General features: G+C 43.0%; 1 protein-coding gene across 1 annotated transcript in view; it reads right to left on the bottom strand.

Moving 5' to 3' along the window:
• LOC311101742 (cell adhesion molecule 1-like) overlaps positions 1-7446 on the bottom strand; it is a gene marked incomplete at both ends in the record, with an annotated part of 176938 nt that extends 169492 nt beyond the window's left edge. Inside the window, one exon of the mRNA XM_084142923.1 lies at positions 7371-7446. Coding sequence (XP_083999049.1) covers positions 7371-7446 — 76 coding nt within the window. The remainder of the gene's footprint in view (positions 1-7370) is intronic.
• Between the last annotated feature and the right edge of the window lie 10239 nt (positions 7447-17685).

The raw sequence follows: 17685 nt of genomic DNA, 5'->3' as shown, positions 1-17685 counted from the left end.
GAGACTCGAAATTGAGCTCTGGTGCATCCTGTTGCCATTGATCATCCTTGAGATGTTTCTACAACTTCATTGGAGTCCACCTGTGGTAAATAAAATTGATTGGACATGATTTGGAAAGGCACACACCTGTCTCTATAAGGTCCCACAGTTGACAGTGCATCATAGAGCAAAAACCAAGCCATGAGGTCGCAGGAATTGTCCGTAGAGCTCCGAGACAGGATCGTGTCGAGCCACAGATCTGAGGAAGGGTACCAAAAATGTCTGCTGCATTGAAGGTCCCCAAGAACACAGTGGCCTCCATCATTCTTAAATGGAAGAAGTTTGGAACCACAGTTCCTCTGTGGAGATGGGTGAACCTTCCAGAAGAACAACCATCTCTGCAGCACTCGATCAATCAGGCCTTTATGGTAGAGTGGCCAGACGGAAGCCACTCCTCACTAAAAGGCATATGACAGCCCGCTTGGAGTTTGCCAAAAGGCACCTAAAGACTCTCAGACCATGAGAAACAAGATTCTCTGGTCTGATGAAATCAAGATTGAACTCTTTGGCCTGAATGCCAAGCATCATGTCTGGAGGAAACCTGGCACCATCCCTATGGTGAAGCATGGTGGTAGCAGCGTCATGCTGTGGGGATGTTTTTCAGCGGCAGGGACTGGGAGACTAGTCAGGATCGAGGGAAAGATGAACAGAGCAAAGTACAGAGAGATCCTTGATGAAAACCTGCTCCAGACTGCTCAGGACCTGGTGCCAAGGTTCACCTTCCAACAGGACAACGACACTAAGCACACAGTCAAGACAACGCAGGAGTGGCTTCGGGACAAGTCTCTGAATGTCCTTGAGTGGCCCAGCCAGAACCCGGACTTGAACCCGATCGAACATCTCTGGAGAGACCTAAAAATAGCTGTGCAGCAACGCTCCCCATCCAACCTGACAGAGCTTGAGAGGATCTGCAGAGAAAAATGGGAGAACCTCCCAAAAATAAGGTGTGCCAAGCTTGTAGCGTAATACTCAAGAAGACTAAATGCTGTAATCGCTGCCGAAGGTGCTTCAACAAAGTACTGAGTAAAGGGTCTGAATACTTATGTAAATGTGATGTTTCCGTTTTTTAATAAATTAGCAACCATTTCTAAAAACCTGTTTTTCATTTGTCATTATGGGGTATTGTGTGTAGATTGATGAGGGGGAAAAAATATTTAATCAATTTTAGAATAAGGCTGTAACGTAACAAAATATGGAAAAAGGCAAGGGGTCTGAATACTTTCTGAAGGCACTGTATCTAAATGGTATCCTACCAAGCCTGGTCAACTGTGTTCCTAACAATTTTCTAGGCCAGCATGCAAAATCAAACCTCTTGTTCTCATTTAGCAGACGCTTTTATCCAGAGCGACTTACAGTTAGTGAGTGCATACATTTTCATACTGGCCCCCCGTGGGAAATGAACCCACAACCTTGGCTTTGCAAGTGCCATGCTCTACCAACTTAGCTACATGGGACTACAGCTTCTCCTCTCCTTGCATTTATTTATGCAACGAAAATCTAATAAATGGCTTGGAATTTTACTTCCCCACAGAAAATGCATGAATCTTCTAATATTGCACCATATTGTATTGGAAGCTAATGTGTATTCTGGATGCATTCTGGCTATTAACACAGAGAGAGATGTTAATTAAATGAATGGTGACAGAGAGTGAAGCTCTAAAATACAGTGAATGGTATTCAACCACTACTCAATGCAGACTACACTCCATTCAACAGTCCTCAAGTGAAAGCCTGTAGTTTACCATGTTACCTACAGTACACATGTAGAGTGCCTTCAGAAAGAATTCACACTCCTTTACTTTTTCCACATTTTGTTCTGTTATAGCCTTAATTTAAAATGGATTACATTTAGATTTTTTTCACTGGCCTATATACAATACCCCATAATATCAAAGTGGAATTATGTTTTCGTTTTAATTTTACACGTTTTATAAATATTCAACCCCTTTGTTATGGCAAGCCTAAATACAGTGGCTTGGGAAAGTATTCACCCCCCTTGGCATTTTTCCTATTTTGTTGCCTTACAACCTGGAATTAAAATTGATTTTTGGGGGGTTTGTATAATTTGATTTACACAACATGCCTACCACTTTGAAGATGCAAAATAATTTTTTTTGTGAAACAAACAAGAAATAAGACAAAAAAACTGAAAACTTGAGCGTGCATAACTATTCACCCCGCCAAAGTCAATACTTTGTCGATCCACATTTTGCAGCAATTACAGCTGCAAGACTCTTGGGGTATGTCTCTAAAAGCTTGGCACATCTAGCCACTGGGATTTTTGCCCATTCTTCAAGGCAAAACTGCTCCAGCTTCTTCAAGTTGGATGGGTTCCGCTGGTGTACAGCAATCTTTAAGTCATACCACAGATTCTCAATTGGATTGAGGTCTGGGCTTTGACTAGGCCATTCCAAGATATTTTTATGTTTCCCCTTAAACCACTCGAGTGTTGCTTTAGCAGTATGCTTATGGTCATTGTCCTGCTGGAAGGTGAACCTCCGTCCCAGTCTCAAATCTCTGGAAGACTGAAACAGGTTTCCCTCAAGAATTTCCCTGTATTTAGCGCCATCCATCATTCCTTTAATTCTGACCAGTTTCCCAGTCCCTGCCAATGAAAAACATCCCCACAGCATGATGCTGCCACCACCATGCTTCATTGTGGGGATGGTGTTCTCGGGGTGATGAGAGGTGTTGGGTTTGCGCCAGACATAGTGTTTTTCTCAATTTTAGTCTCATCTGACCAGAGTACCTTCTTCCAAAAAAATATGTTTGGGGAGTCTCCCACATGCCTTTTGGCGAACACCAAACGTGTTTGCTTATTTTTTTCTTTAAGCAATGTTTTTTTTCTGGCCACTCTTCTGTAAAGCCCAGCTCTGTGGAGTGTACGGCTTAAAGTGGTCCTATGGACAGATACTCCAATCTCTGCTGTGGAGCTTTGCAGCTCCTTCAGGGTTATCGTTGGTCTCTTTGTTGCCTCTCTGATTAATGCCCTCCTTGCCTGGTCCGTGAGTTTTGGTGGGCGGCCCTCTCTTGGCAGGTTTGTTGTGGTGCCATATTCTTTCCATTTATTCATAATGGATTTAATGGTGCTCCGTGGGATGTTCAAAGTTTCAGATATTTTTTTAGAACCCAACCCTGGTCTGTACTTCTCCACAACTTTGTCCCTGACCTGTTTGGAGAGCTCCTTGGTCTTCATGGTGCCGCTTGCTTCGTGGTGCCCCTTGCTTAGTGGTGTTGCAGACTCTGGGGCCTTTCAGAACAGGTGTGTATATATACTGAGATCATGTGACACTTAGATTGCACACAGGTGGACTTTATCTAACTAATTATGTGACTTCTGAAGGTTATTGGTTGCACCAGATCTTATTTAGGGGCTTCATAGCAAAGGGTGTGAATACATATGCATGCACCACATTTCCATTATTTATGTTTTAGAATTTTTTTTAACAAGTTATTTTTTTCATTTCACTTTACCAATTTGGACTATTTTGTGTATATACATTACATGAAATCCAAATAAAAATCAATTTAAATTACAGGTTGTAATGCAACAAAATAGGAAAAACGCCAAGGGGGATGAATACTTTTGCAAGGCATTGTAAGTTCCGGAGTGAAAATGTGCTTAACAAGTCACATAATAAGTTCCATGGACTCCCATGGAAAGATACAGGCGTCCTTCCTAAGTTAGTTGCCGGAGAGGAAGGAAACCGCTCAGGGATTTCACCATGAGGCCAATGGTGACTTTAAAACAGTTACAGAGTTTAATGGCTGTGACAGGAGAAAACTGAGGATAGATCAACAACATTGTAGTTACTCCACAATTCTAACCCAAATGACAGAGTGAAAAAAGGAAGCTTGTACAGAATACACATTTTCAAAAACATGCATCCTGTTTGCAGCAAGCCACTAAAGTAATACTGAAAAACAAATATGGCAAAGCAATTCACAATTTTTCCTGAATACAAAGTGTTATGTTTGGGGCAAATCCATGCTTGTAATCGTTAAGGATAAAAAAGAAATGGAATGGAGCTAAGCACAGGCAAAATCCTAGAGGAAAACCTGGTTCAGTCTGCTTTCCACAAGACACTGGGAGATTAATTCACCTTTCAGCAGGACAATAACCTAAAACACAAGGCCAAATCTACACTGGAGTTGCTTACCAAGAAGACAGTGTATGTTCCTGAGTGGCCGAGTTACAGTTTTGACTTAAATCTACTTAAAAATCTATGGCAAGACCTGAAAATGGTTCTCTAGCAATGATCATCAACCAATTTGACATTGCTTGAAGGATTTTGAAAATAATCATGGGCAAATGTTGCACAATCCAGGTGTGGAAAGCTCTTAGAGACTTACCCAGAAAGACTCACAGCTGTAATCGCTGCTAAAGGTGCTTCCACAAAGTATTGACTCAGGGGTGTGAATACTTACAGTGAGGGAAAAAAGTATTTGATACCCTGCTGATTTTGTACGTTTGCCCACTGACAAAGAAATTATCAGTCTATAATTTTAATGGTAGGTTTATTTGAACAGTGAGAGACAGAATAACAACAAAAAAATCCAGAAAAACGCATGTCAAAAATGTTATAAATTGATTCGCATTTTAATGAGGGAAATAAGTATTTGACCCCCTCTCAATCAGAAAGATTTCTGGCTCCCAGGTGTCTTTTATACAGGTAACGAGCTGAGATTAGGAGCACACTCTTAAATCTCAGTTTGTTACCTGTATAAAAGACACCTGTCCACAGAAGCAATCAATCAATCAGATTCCAAACTCTCCACCATGGCCAAGACCAAAGAGCTCTCCAAGGATGTCAGGGACAAGATTGTAGACCTACACAAGGCTGGAATGGGCTACAAGACCATCGCCAAGCAGCTTGGTTAGAAGGTGACAACAGTTGGTGCGATTATTCGCAAATGGAAGAAACACAAAAGAACTGTCAATCTCCCTCGGCCTGGGGCTCCATGCAAGATCTCACCTTGTGGAGTTGCAATGATCATGAGAATGGTGAGGAATCAGCCCAGAACTACACAGGAGGATCTTGTCAATGATCTCAAGGCAGCTGGGACCACAGTCACCAAATTGGTAACACACTACGTCATGAAGGACTGAAATCCTGCAGCACCCGCAAGGTCCCCCTGCTCAAGAAAGCACATATACAGGCCAGTCTGAAGTTTGCCAAAATCAAGCTCTTTGGCATCAACTCAACTCGCCGTGTTTGGAGGAGGAGGAATGCTGCCTATGACCCCAAGAACACCATCCCCGCCGTCAAACATGGAGGTGGAAACATTATGCTTTGGGGGTGTTTTTCTGCTAAGGGGCCAGGACAACTTCACCGCATCAAAGGGACGATGGACCGTCAAATCTTGGGTGAGAACCTCCTTCCCTCAGCCAGGGCATTGAAAATGGGTCGTGGATGGGCATGACAATGACCCAAAACACACGGCCAAGGCAACAAAGGAGTGGCTCAAGAAGAAGCACATTAAGGTCCTGGAGTGGCCTAGCCAGTCTCCAGACCTTAATCCCATAGAAAATCTGTGGAGGGAGCTGAAGGTTCGAGTTGCCAAACATCAGGCTCAAAACCTTAATGACTTGGAGAAGATCTGCAAAAAGGAGTGGGACAAAATCCCTCCTGAGATGTGTGCAAACCTGCTGGCCAACTACAAGAAACATCTGACCTCTGTGATTGCCAACAAGGGTTTTGCCACCAAGTACTAAATCATGTTTTGCAGAGGGGTCAAATACTTATTTCCCTCATTAAAATGCAAATCAATTGTCTCTCACTGTTCAAATAAACCTACCATTAAAATTATAGACTGATCATGTCTTTGTCAGTGGGCAAACGTACAAAATCAGCAGGGGATCAAATACTTTTTCCCTCACTGTATGTAAATTAGATATTTCTGTATTTCATTTTCAATACATTTGGCAAAGATGTCTAAAAACCTGTTTTCGCTTTGTCATTACGGGATATTGTGTGTAGATGGGTGAGAACACAGGCTGTAACACAACAACATGTGGAATAAGTATGAATACTTTCTGTAGGCACTGTATTTCTTTAGCCATGTCGCTTTAGTTTGGATAGGCTTCTGAGCGCAACAAAAAGTGTAATCCTGTATAGACCACCCCCAAACATCCATCCATCCAACACACACACACACACACACACACACACACACACACACACACACACACACACACACACACACACACACACACACACACAGAGAGAGAGAGACCTGTTGATTTTGAGTTGCGAAAATTAAAGGCTACATCTGAGCAACATAAGACACCTGTAAAGAATGTTATGCTCATCATTTAAAATAATGGATCTTATCAATTGACTGCATATTAGCGACAAACCATGAGGCAAAAAAACTACCTTTTTGGCTACTGTCCACACTACAACAGTAGGGTAAATGAAAAGATTATGAAAAGATCTTTGGCTACAGTGTCTGAAGCTGACTATTTGAAATTATACTGGCGTGGTTCTGGACATAATTTACCTTGTAGGCTAGTGCGTGCACCGTATCAGCGCACCTCAGTCTATGTAGCCTACAACTAACGGGAACAGTCAGGCAGGTCATAAATTCTTTGCAATCCAGCAACTATTCGCGGGAAATAATACGTAGACAAGCTCTGACTGTCAACCTGTATAATACGATAATAGTAAGGAGGTATGTTGTGGGTAGGAGCCTATGCGCCGAAACCTATTCACCGCAGCGGTGAAGGGGACACTGACGTGAGTGCAGTTTACTGTATGTAGCTGCATTGCGTGTTTTTCAGCGCACTAAAGCGCAGACCTCCGTTTAGAGTAGAGTAGAATAGGCATTCGCGTTACTGAACATAAATATTAGCAACTGTGAGCATTTGCAATACATTTACCCTGACCACTCTATTCATGTTACACCGAGGAAACTCTTCCACTGGCAATTATGTGGCACATTTAAGTTACAGTGGTAGCTTGACGTTACACTGTAGCCTATGTTATTTTTTATGAATGAAAATAGTAAGCTATTTGTAGATTATCTCATTTACTCATTTTCACCACTTTTGATGTGCAACATAGCCTACATAACAGGCTACTTTCCGATTATAAAAAGGACGGACGTGCTATCCAAAGGTCCCCCAAACCCAATGGCATACTGTTTTGTATATAGGGTTACAGCAATGACTCCATAGAAAACGTTGCAAGTTGAAGTAAGATCAAAAGAAGCCAAGTGACGATGCTGAGATTTAGGAGAAGCTCACGCGCATACCGCACCAACCATCTCACGTTTTAGGTATGTTCTTTCACTCCATGAGCTCAAACAATTCGAGTAAGTAGTCCTACCTTTTAGAAGAAACGCCGCTGATATCACGAAAAGAGAGAGAGAAATAGTGAGAGATCCGTTTCCCGTGTTCGCCATGTTGGACACCTGCTCGAGACTGGCGGCGCTAAATCACCTAGAGACCGCCATGGGATGCGAGCGGAGGGAGGGCGCAAATAGGGAATCTTCTGTCAAATAACACTGCGTGCTTTTTAGAGTTACTTACATTATGTTTTGCATAATTCCACCCATAGTTCAGTATTTGTGATGTGTGATTTGTGACAAATGTCAAGTTTAGGCTAAAATAAATATTATAACATGTTTATAAACTGGATAGGCTATGTGCATTAATTATCAATGTTGTTAATTATTCCCAGTCCAATTAACACTTAATCGGCTATCAAAAATAAGTATATAGTACGATGTTATTTTCTGTTTTGTCTTTAGGCCTAATACTGTATGAAGTTGCTTTCTATGCTAAACCCCTTTTCAAATTAGTTTATTACTAGTGTCCCTATAATACGAGCAATAATGTGTCAATAACAGCGTTTAATGGAACTTTTTCGTTAGTTGTCAGAATGTCTATCACGATCATAGATCACGATTCAGAAAACATCGTGCAGTTATAGTTTGTTTTATCAAGTAGTAGGCTACCTACACAGTTTGACATTAACCATTGTCACTCAAAGAGCGCCCCCTACGTTATTCCCTGAGTGGAGCAGTTTGTCACGAATTATGATGTAGTAGGCAGTATCCCTATAGGCTACATTATATGGGATTCAGTGTTAAACTTTGTCAATGAATGTGTGTGTGTGTGTGTGTGTGTGTGTGTGTGTGTGTGTGTGTGTGTGTGTGTGTGTGTGCATCAGTCATTCCACCCCACACAGCCCAGTGGTCTGACCGGGTCCACAGTCTCAGGGACTAATAGCATCACCAGGAAACCTTGTTCAGTACAAAACAGGTCATTCATGTGTTTCAAGCACATGTGTATCTAGAGGGTTAATCTCAAACAATGGTTTTACTTATAGCTAAGCAAGAAACAGTACAGTTCACCAATTTGCTCTCTAAAAATAGCTGACAGAATATTCTACACACAGTGCCTTTGCATCTCTCTCTCCCTCTTTCCATCTCTCGCTCTCTCTCTCTCTCTCTCTCTCTCTCTCTCTCTCTCTCTCTCTCTCTCTCTCTCTCTCTCTCTCTCTCTCTCTCTCTCTCTCTCTCTCTCTCTCTCTCTCTCTCTCTCTCTCTCTCTCTCTCTCTCTCTCTCTCTCTCTCTCTCTCTCTCTCTCTCTCTCTCTCTCTCTCTCTCTCTCTCGCTCTCTCTTTCTCTCGCTCTCTCTCTCTCTCTTCTCTCTGTGCAATAACTACACCTATCAGTCTTATCTTCAACAAATAGACCTGGGTGAAATAGTGTCACAAGGAAGTGTGCATGAAGGAGTCTGCATGATAATGTTGAATCTCATTTTTCTTTTTATTGTGTCAAAAAGAAGCCAGGACAGCTAATCTATTCTCTGAGAGTTTGTGTCAATCCTCATTTCAGGGGATGAGCAGATAGCATTTTAGAACTTCACTCTAATGTCTGAGACGTTTCTATCGCTACAGATTGAATTCCCTCCCATAAAATTCATTTCTGATGTCATTATCCCTGGCAGTTTGCCAGCCCTGCCTGTCACTCAGATATATACACAAGGTATTTCCCTGCTGCTACTTTCTTTACTAGGAAATTAGATGATAGGCAGCTGTCAGGGATTGTATACACACATTATTCTGTAATAACCCTGCATTTACTTTATTGGATTTATTAGAATATTTCCGGTAGAGCTATTCTGAGACAGTTTTGTGAGCTTGGTGTCTTTGGACATAAACAAGGCGCTTTGTTATATGCCTTAGAACAAACCATAGGGTTTAATGTATGGCAGAGTGTGTTGCCTACTTCTGATGAGAATCCAAAATGATTTTAAATGGTCTTTCATATATAACATTGCAGAGTCCTAGAGAAAATATTTGACAACAAAAGGAACGTTTTGGACAGAACTTTGTTATTGCACTCCCAAAACTCACACACACTTCCAAACTTCTGTTGTACCTGCTTCTCTCTTTTGCAGTTTTGCAGGCTCCCGCCACTCGTGTGTGTCTTTCCTGCGCTCATGAGGATAGATGGGGTTCCTGGGTCTCTCTGAGGTGCCGACCGACCGTCTTTCCCCCAGCAAGATGAATAATGGATGGGACTGGATCAGATGACTGGCTCTCTTCATGTGGGTCCTCTGTAGTAATGACCAGCCTCAGTCCACTGTGTGTGTGTGTGTGTGTGTGTGTGTGTGTGTGTGTGTGTGTGTGTGTGTGTGTGTGTGTGTGTGTGTGTGTGTGTGTGTGTGTGTGTGTGTGTGTGTGTGTGTGTGTGTGTGTGTGTGTGTGTGTGTGTGTGTGGTAGAAGGTGACCATGGTGTCATTGGGTTCTCTGGAGAGATAAGGACCTGCAATGCAGACAAACAGAATTGGTTCAGATTTAGTTCATTGATTCACAAATACCTTGTGTCTATGGCTAGACATTATTGTACATTTTGTATTTATCAGATAATCTCTATCAATGTTATCTTTGCAGTGCAGTAAGTGCCATGTTCATTTGGATAGGAGCAAAAATAATTGGTTGAAAACATTCTAGTTAAAAATGAATCTGACACACCCCTCCAATTAACTTTTGATTATAAATGCAATGCATTTTAAAGTTTTTGTCGAAATCAATCAGTTAACAGAAATTGAATTATTTGAGGTGGTAATCTTTTTAGCTAGGCAAACAGTTTTACCATGAAAACAAGTTACTTCTGCTGTGAAAGAAAAAATAATTGAATCAGACCTTCAAGAGAACCCCAATAGCATGAGAGAGAACAGGGCTTATAGAAATGAAATGCACATTTTCTCATGCTTAAACCATGTAAGTAGGTTGGAGGTGCATATGATAAATTCAATTTGCCTTACATTATCTGTACATTGTGTTACAGGTTTTGGTTTTTCCATTAGTATTTTGAGATAGCAAGTTAGCACGTTAGCACGTAGGGTGCACCGATTGATGTCACCTCGTTAGTAAGTATGTGTTACACCTGTGGTGACTTGTCCATCTCGTTAGTCGGAAGGTGTTTCACCTGTGCTAGAGATCCTGGTTCGAATCCAGGCTCTGTCGCAGCCGGCCGCGACCGGGAGACTCATGGGCGGCGCACAATTGGCCCAGCGTCGTCCAGGGTAGGGGAGGGAATGGCCGGCAGGGATGTAGCTCAGTTGATAGAGCATGGCGTTTGCAACGCCAGGGTTGTGGGTTCGATTCCCACGGGGGGCCAGTATAAAAAAATAAATATGTATTCACTAACTGTAAGTCGCTCTGGATAAGAGCGTCTGCTAAATGACTAAAATGTAATAAAAAAAAATGTAAATGTAAATGTGCTAGCCCAGGTGATATTTAAGAGTGACTGGCCCAGTCCTTGAGAAATGTTGGGAGAGCTACACTTCACGTCAGCTGAGGTGCGATTTCGAGCTCAACCTATGTAAGCTTGAAAGAAGCCTGATTTTTGGTGTTTCCCTTGTTTGTTTTGCTCTATATTCTTTTTACTCCCTATCCTAAGTTGTTGTGGGTTTTTCTTTTAGTTTGTCTTTTCGGAGGCAAACCTAGTGGGTATCCAGGGTGGGTGTCTTTTAGAACCCCTTGCTAGTGGCTTTGACAACTTTCAGTGGACACGCACATGGGTCCCTTTCAGAACCCCTTTTGAACCCCTTTCTGTTTTGTTTTGGTTGTCAACGTGATTTTCTTTGTTAGTTCCCTTTGTTGTGAGCGACATATTGAGTTTGTCTTGTGAGAACGAAAAAGGATGATGTGTGTGTGTGTGTGTGTGTGAGAGAGAGAGAGTTAAAGAGAGAGAGAGACCTGTAGCATCCTATCTCTGACCTAATACATTCATTAAATATAATTTAATAAATAATTAAATAATTAAATAAATTGTAGTTGACCAACAGCAGTACAACATTCAGCTGGATTTAATTACCAACCATAGGTTACCCTTCTACTTGACAGTTGTCAATCATGTTAGATTAGCTCAGAGCCTGAACAGATATAAATAATCTCCCTCATTTCCCACTACTTTTCCCCCCAAAAGTAGCTGAATATTCCTGAAAACTCTGCATACATTTTTGAATATAAAAGTATGATTGATAGAAAGGTCAAAAAACTCCTGGGCATTTATTAATTGGTTTAATTTGCATAAGAACATTAGCTCTATGTATAATGAAGTATCATAAACTATACTTTAGTGTTCTGTCATATTCACTGCCACATTTGCACATACTAATTCATTAAATAATTCTATAAAGTTAAGATAGGAAAGGAAATCACTTAAGACTTTCCCATGGTCTGGTTTTATGACCAGTTGCAGAAATTACGTTACAGATTTTTCTGAAATTCTGTTATGGATTGGTAACAGAATTTAGAGTTTTAATCACTCAATAATTCATAAACAAAATTGATATCAGTAAAAACACTATAACTAATTGATAGGTCTACCTTTACTTGTTACTTCTGTTTACTTTCATTATCCTCCCTCCACATGAGGGAGAGAAATGAGAAAATATCTTAAAGATATGTGGGGTTTTGGTAACGGAATTTCAAGGCACAAAGCAATGTTTCCCCTAGAGTAGATGTCTGCACCCGCTGCCACGTTCGTTGTGTAAAGGATCAGACCAAGGTGCAGCGTGGTATGCGTACAAGTTTAATAAAGAAGTAAACACTCGACAAAAACAACAAAAGCAACGTAACGTGAAGTTCTAATGGCTACATACACAAGCCGAACCAGAAACAGAAACAAGATCCCACCACTAAGGTAGGCAACATGGCTGCCTAAGTATGATCCCCAATCAGAGACAACGATCGACAGCTGCCTCTGATTGGGAACCAAACCCGGCCAACATAGATATACACATTCTAGATCTACACAGATATTCACACCCTGACCAAACCAACTAGAGATCTCTATGTCAGAGCGTGACAGTACCCTCCCCCCCCCCCCAAAGGTGCGGACTCCGACCGCAAAACCTGACTCATTAGGGGAGGGTCCGTGTGGGCATTTAGCCTCGGTGGCGGCTCCGGGCGCGACGTCAACCTTACGGTCCTCTCCTTTTCTGGCTCCCCGTTGCACACCTGGTCCGGTCTGGACCCCGGCGCGATGCTTCCCCTCTCAGTCCTCCCACGATGCACCAAGCCCTGTCTGGACCCTGGTGTGGGAGGCCCCGACCCTGGAGAGGGGTTGACGTCTGGTTCTGGCTCTGCAGTCCTCCCGCGATGCACCAAGTCCTGTCTGGACCCTGGTGTGGGAGAGTAGATGACCGGACCCAGACTGGACACCGGTGGAGCGGACTCCTCTGGCACTGGAGTGGAGCTGCTAACCAGAGCTGAACTGGACCCCGGTGGAGCAGACTGCTCTGGCTCTGGACTGGAGCAGCTGACCGGGGCTGGACTAGGCACCGGTGGAGCGGACTGCTCTGGCATTGGACTGGAGCAGCTAACCGGAGCTGGACTAGGCACCGGTGGAGCGGACTGCTCTGGCACTGGAGTGGAGCAGCTGACCGGAGCTGGACTAGGCACCGGTGGAGCGGACTGCTCTGGCACAGGAGTGGAGCAGCTGACCGGAGTTGGACTGGGCACCGGTGGAGCGGACTGCTCTGACCCTGGACTGGACCGTACCGGGCTGGGGACACGCACCACTAGTCTGGTGCGAGGAGCAGGCACAGGCCGTACCAGGCTGGGGACACGCACCACTGGTTTGGTGCGAGGAGCAGGTACGGGGTGCACCGGGCTGGCGACACGCACCACTGGTTTGGTGCGAGGAGCAGGCACGGGCCATACCGGGCTGGGGACACGCACCACTGGTTTGGTGCGAGGAGCAGGCACAACCCGTCCTGGCTGAACGCTCATTTTAGCCTGGCAAGAGCAGGGCGCGGGCACCAAGTGCATCGGGCTGTGAATGCGCACTGGAGATACAGTGCGTATCACAGCATAACAGGGTGCCTGTATGGTTCCACGATCCTTAACGCGAGTGCGGGGAGTTGGCTCTACTCTGAAACCTGGCTCCGCCAGCCTATGCTCTAAGGACTGCGTTCTCTTTTACTCTAGAGTTAATTCCTCTCTCAGCTCCTCCTGTTGCCTAGCCAGCTCCTCTCTCCGTGCATCCACTGACTCCTTCTCCCTTAGGGCCACCTGCAGCGCCTCCTTCTGAAAGGAGAGCTCCTGCTCCCTCTTATCTATCTGCCCCCGTAAGGTGGTGGTCTCCTCTCTCAGAGTGCTGAGATGCAGGTCTTTCAGGGCCTCCTGCTACTTTTCCCACCACCCCGTTTGCCCCCCCAATTTTTTTTTCTTGGGGCTGCCTCTCGGGCTTCCTTAGTGATCGGGACCTTTTGAGTCACCGTTTTTCCTCCCTCGCTGTCTGCTCCCAAGGAAGGCGATCCATACCTGCCTGGATCTCCTCCCACGTCCAGGATCCTTTTCCGTCTAATATCTCCTCCCATGTCCATGATGTCTGCTCCTCCTGTTCACGCTGCTTGGTCCGTTGGTGGTGGGATCTTCTATCACGTTCGTTGTGTAAAGGATCAGACCAAGGTGCAGCGTGGTATGCTTACATGTTTAATAAAGAAGTAAACACTCGACAAAAACAACAAAAGCAACGTAACGTGAAGTTCTAATGGCTACATACACAAGCCAAACCAGAAACAGAAACAAGATCCCACCACTAAGGTAGGCAACATGGCTGCCTAAGTATGAACCCCAATCAGAGACAACGATCGACAGCTGCCTCTGATTGGGAACCAATCAGCTGCTATATTGTTCAATGTACGTGTAACCAGGTAAAAAATTCCAACCTACGGTTCGCAATGCTCCCACGCAGGGAAATAGATCCTGCGAGAAAATCCCTTTGGCTTCAGGCTATTCAGCGTGGGAGAGTGGGAAATGTGGGGACCTGGTGTCCAAGTAGGCTACACGCACAGTGGCTTGCGAAAGTATTCACCTGCCTTGGCATTTTTCCTATTTTGTTGCCTTACAACCTGGAATTAAAATAGATTTTTTTTGGGGGGGGGGGTTGTATAATTTCATTTACACAACATGCCTACCACTTTGAAGATGCAAAATATTTTTGGGGGTGAAACAAACAAGAAATAAGACAAAAAACAGAACTTGAGAACAGAACCCCCCCCCCCCCCCCCCCCCCAAAGTCAATACTTTGTAGAGCCACCTTTTGCAGCAATTACAGCTGTAAGTCTCTTGGGGTATGTCTCTATAAGCTTGGCACATCTAGCCACTGGGATTTCTGCGCATTCTTCAAGGCAAAACTGCTCCAGCTCCTTCAAGTTGGATGGGTTACACTGGTGTACAGCAATCTTTAAGTCATACCACAGATTCTCAATTGGATTGAGGTCTGGGCTTTGACTAGGCCATTCCAAGACATTTAAATGTTTCCCCTTAAACCACTCAAGTGTTGCTTTAGCAGTATGCTTAGGGTCATTGTCCTGCTGGAAGGTGAACCTCCGTCCCAGTCTCAAATCTCTGGAAGACTGAAACAGATTTCCCTCAAGAATTTCCCTGTATTTAGCGCCATCCATCATTCCTTCAATTCTGACCAGTTTCCCAGTCCCTGCCGATGGAAAAACATCGGGATGGTGTTCTCGGGGTGATGAGAGGTGTTGGGTTTGCACCAGACATAGCATTTTCCTTGATGGCCAAAAAGCTCAATTTTAGTCTAATCTGACCAGAGTACCTTCTTTCATATGTTTGGGGAGTCTCCCACATGCCTTTGGGCGAACACCAAACGTGTTTGCTTTAAAAAAATAAATTAAAAAAATCTGGCCACTCTTCCGTAAAGCCCAGCTCTGTGGAGTGTACGGCTTAAAGTGAACCTATGGACAGATACTCCAATCTCCGCTGTGGAGCTTTGCAGCTCCTTCAGGGTTATCGTTGGTCTCTTTGTTGCCTCTCTGATTAATGCCCTCCTTGCCTGGTCCGTGAGTTTTGGTGGGCGGCCCTCTCTAGGCAGGTTTGTTGTGGTGCCATATTCTTTCAATTTTTTCATAATGGAAATAATGGTGGGATGTTCAAAGTTTCATATATTATTTTATAACCCAACCCTGATCTGTACTTCTCCACAACTTTGTCCCTGACCTGTTTGGAGAGCTCCTTGGTCTTCATGGTGCCGCTTGCTTGGTGGTGCCCCTTGCTTAGTGGTGTTGCAGACTCTGGGGCCTTTCAGAACAGGTGTGTATATATACTGAGATCATGTGACAGATCATGTGACACTTAGATTGCACACAGGTGGACTTTATTTAACTAATTATCTGACTTCTGAAGGTAATTGGTTGCACCAGATCTTATTTAGGGGCTTCATAGCGAAGAGGGCGAAATCATATGCACACAGCGCTTTTACGTTATTTATTTTTTAGAATTCTTTGAAACAAGTTATTTATTTAATTTCACTTCAATTTGGACAATTTTGTGTATGTCCATTACATGAAATCCAAATAAAAATCCATTTAAATTACAGGTTGTAATGCAACAAAATAGGAAAAACGCCAAGGGAGATCTAACTCTTGCAAGGCATTTATTAAAAAGTAATTTTGGACTGACCAATGTGGATAGTTTCAACAACATGCAACTTAAAAGTTACATGTCACGAAATGTCTATTCTTTTTGACATCAGAGCAATCTTAAGGGAATCTAATTGGAGTCATAAAAGGATATTCATATGATAAGAAAGATATATAAAACCTTGAGGAGAGCATATCCAACTGACAATCTCTTAGAAAAAAATATAAACTACTGGAACCAAGACTTAAAAAGAACTGATGTGGCACAAGATGGAGGGAATGTTGGAACATAACTAACAAAATTACAGTTAACGAAAATGTATGCTTAATCCAGTATAAACTAATGCATATAATTAATTATACAAAAGTTATTCAAATTCTACAGCACAACTGCAGAGTCATGTCTTAAGTGTAAAACTAATAATGACTCAATAATCCATGCTTTCTGGGAATGCTATAAAGTCTGGATGTTGTGGGCAGAGCTAGAAAGTTGACTGTCAGAAGTACTACAATGTAAATTGACTTTTAATCCATCTGTCTGCATATTTCAAGACATGGCATATGGGGGTGTAGTGAGATACCCGATGGGTTGCACAATTCTCTTCTCATCACTCATCTTCAAAAAATGTATACTAAAAACATGGAAATCAATCAATCCACCATCATTAACACAATGGAAAAATTGAATGATTTATTATTTAAATATTGAAAGTGCGTGGGCTACAGAGAGAAGCAAAATTGAGTTTCAGGCCATGTGGAGGAAAGTGATGCAGGTGCTGGAGATGGGGGTGTGTGTTAGTGGGTCTGGGTAGGTATGATGTTCTCGTTTGTATGTGTATGTTTGTATTGTTTATAAAATATAAAATAAAATCATACAAAAACAATTGTTGGCAGGGGTCTTTACTTCAACAATATTGTGTTTTGATGTATTTCTAATACCTTCTAAGACTTTTTCTGGTAGACGTTTTCTAAAACCCCTTTTCCATGCCTTAATTTCCACACAAAAAAATTGACTTAGCTTTCATTTGAGACCCAATTTGACATTCTCCTATTAACTTCACGTTGGTGCTCATGGGTTCTTTTACATGGAAATGATATAGAGCAAATTAGTCATGGTGCAATGAGATGGGCTTCGAAATCATAGAGTATGCACATCATTCACTGAGTCAGGGCCATTCATATTCAACCCATAAGTGCTTTGGTCATCCACGAGTATATACTGCATAAAGCCATGAATGGCATCCAGATGAGTGGATGGCGAGGGAAATAGAGGATGCTACAGTGTATAACTAGACTACTACAGTATTAACAAGACCTCCATGATGATGATTAATTTCAAACCAGCCAGTTAACGATAGATAAGAAGCTTGTAATCATTTCACTAGTTAATTCTCATACAACGCCAAGACAGCATCGCCCCTGATCAGCCCAAAAGACATACTTCCTGCCTGCCCAGCAAATCAACACCTGCTCTGGCATTCACAGTCTGACCGTGTCTGGCTCCATGCAGCCCACAATCAATTAGGCCAACAGAAAACGTACAGTGGCATTTCCTCATCATCACTCGAGAGAGCAATGAACCGGACAGCAAATCAATGCAAATGAAGGAGGCCGCAGCACATCAGAATGAGAGATATGACAACTAGGCATCACACATTCACTAGGTCTCATTACAATAACTAATCTGCCCATTGAATTATTCAGCTCACTGGGACCAGATAGATTACT

Source organism: Coregonus lavaretus (assembly GCF_964263955.1).
Source record: "Coregonus lavaretus genome assembly, chromosome: 26".
NCBI lineage: Eukaryota > Metazoa > Chordata > Actinopteri > Salmoniformes > Salmonidae > Coregonus > Coregonus lavaretus.
Note: the sequence above shows the minus strand (reverse complement) of the source record. Positions and strands in the feature narration are given on the sequence as shown.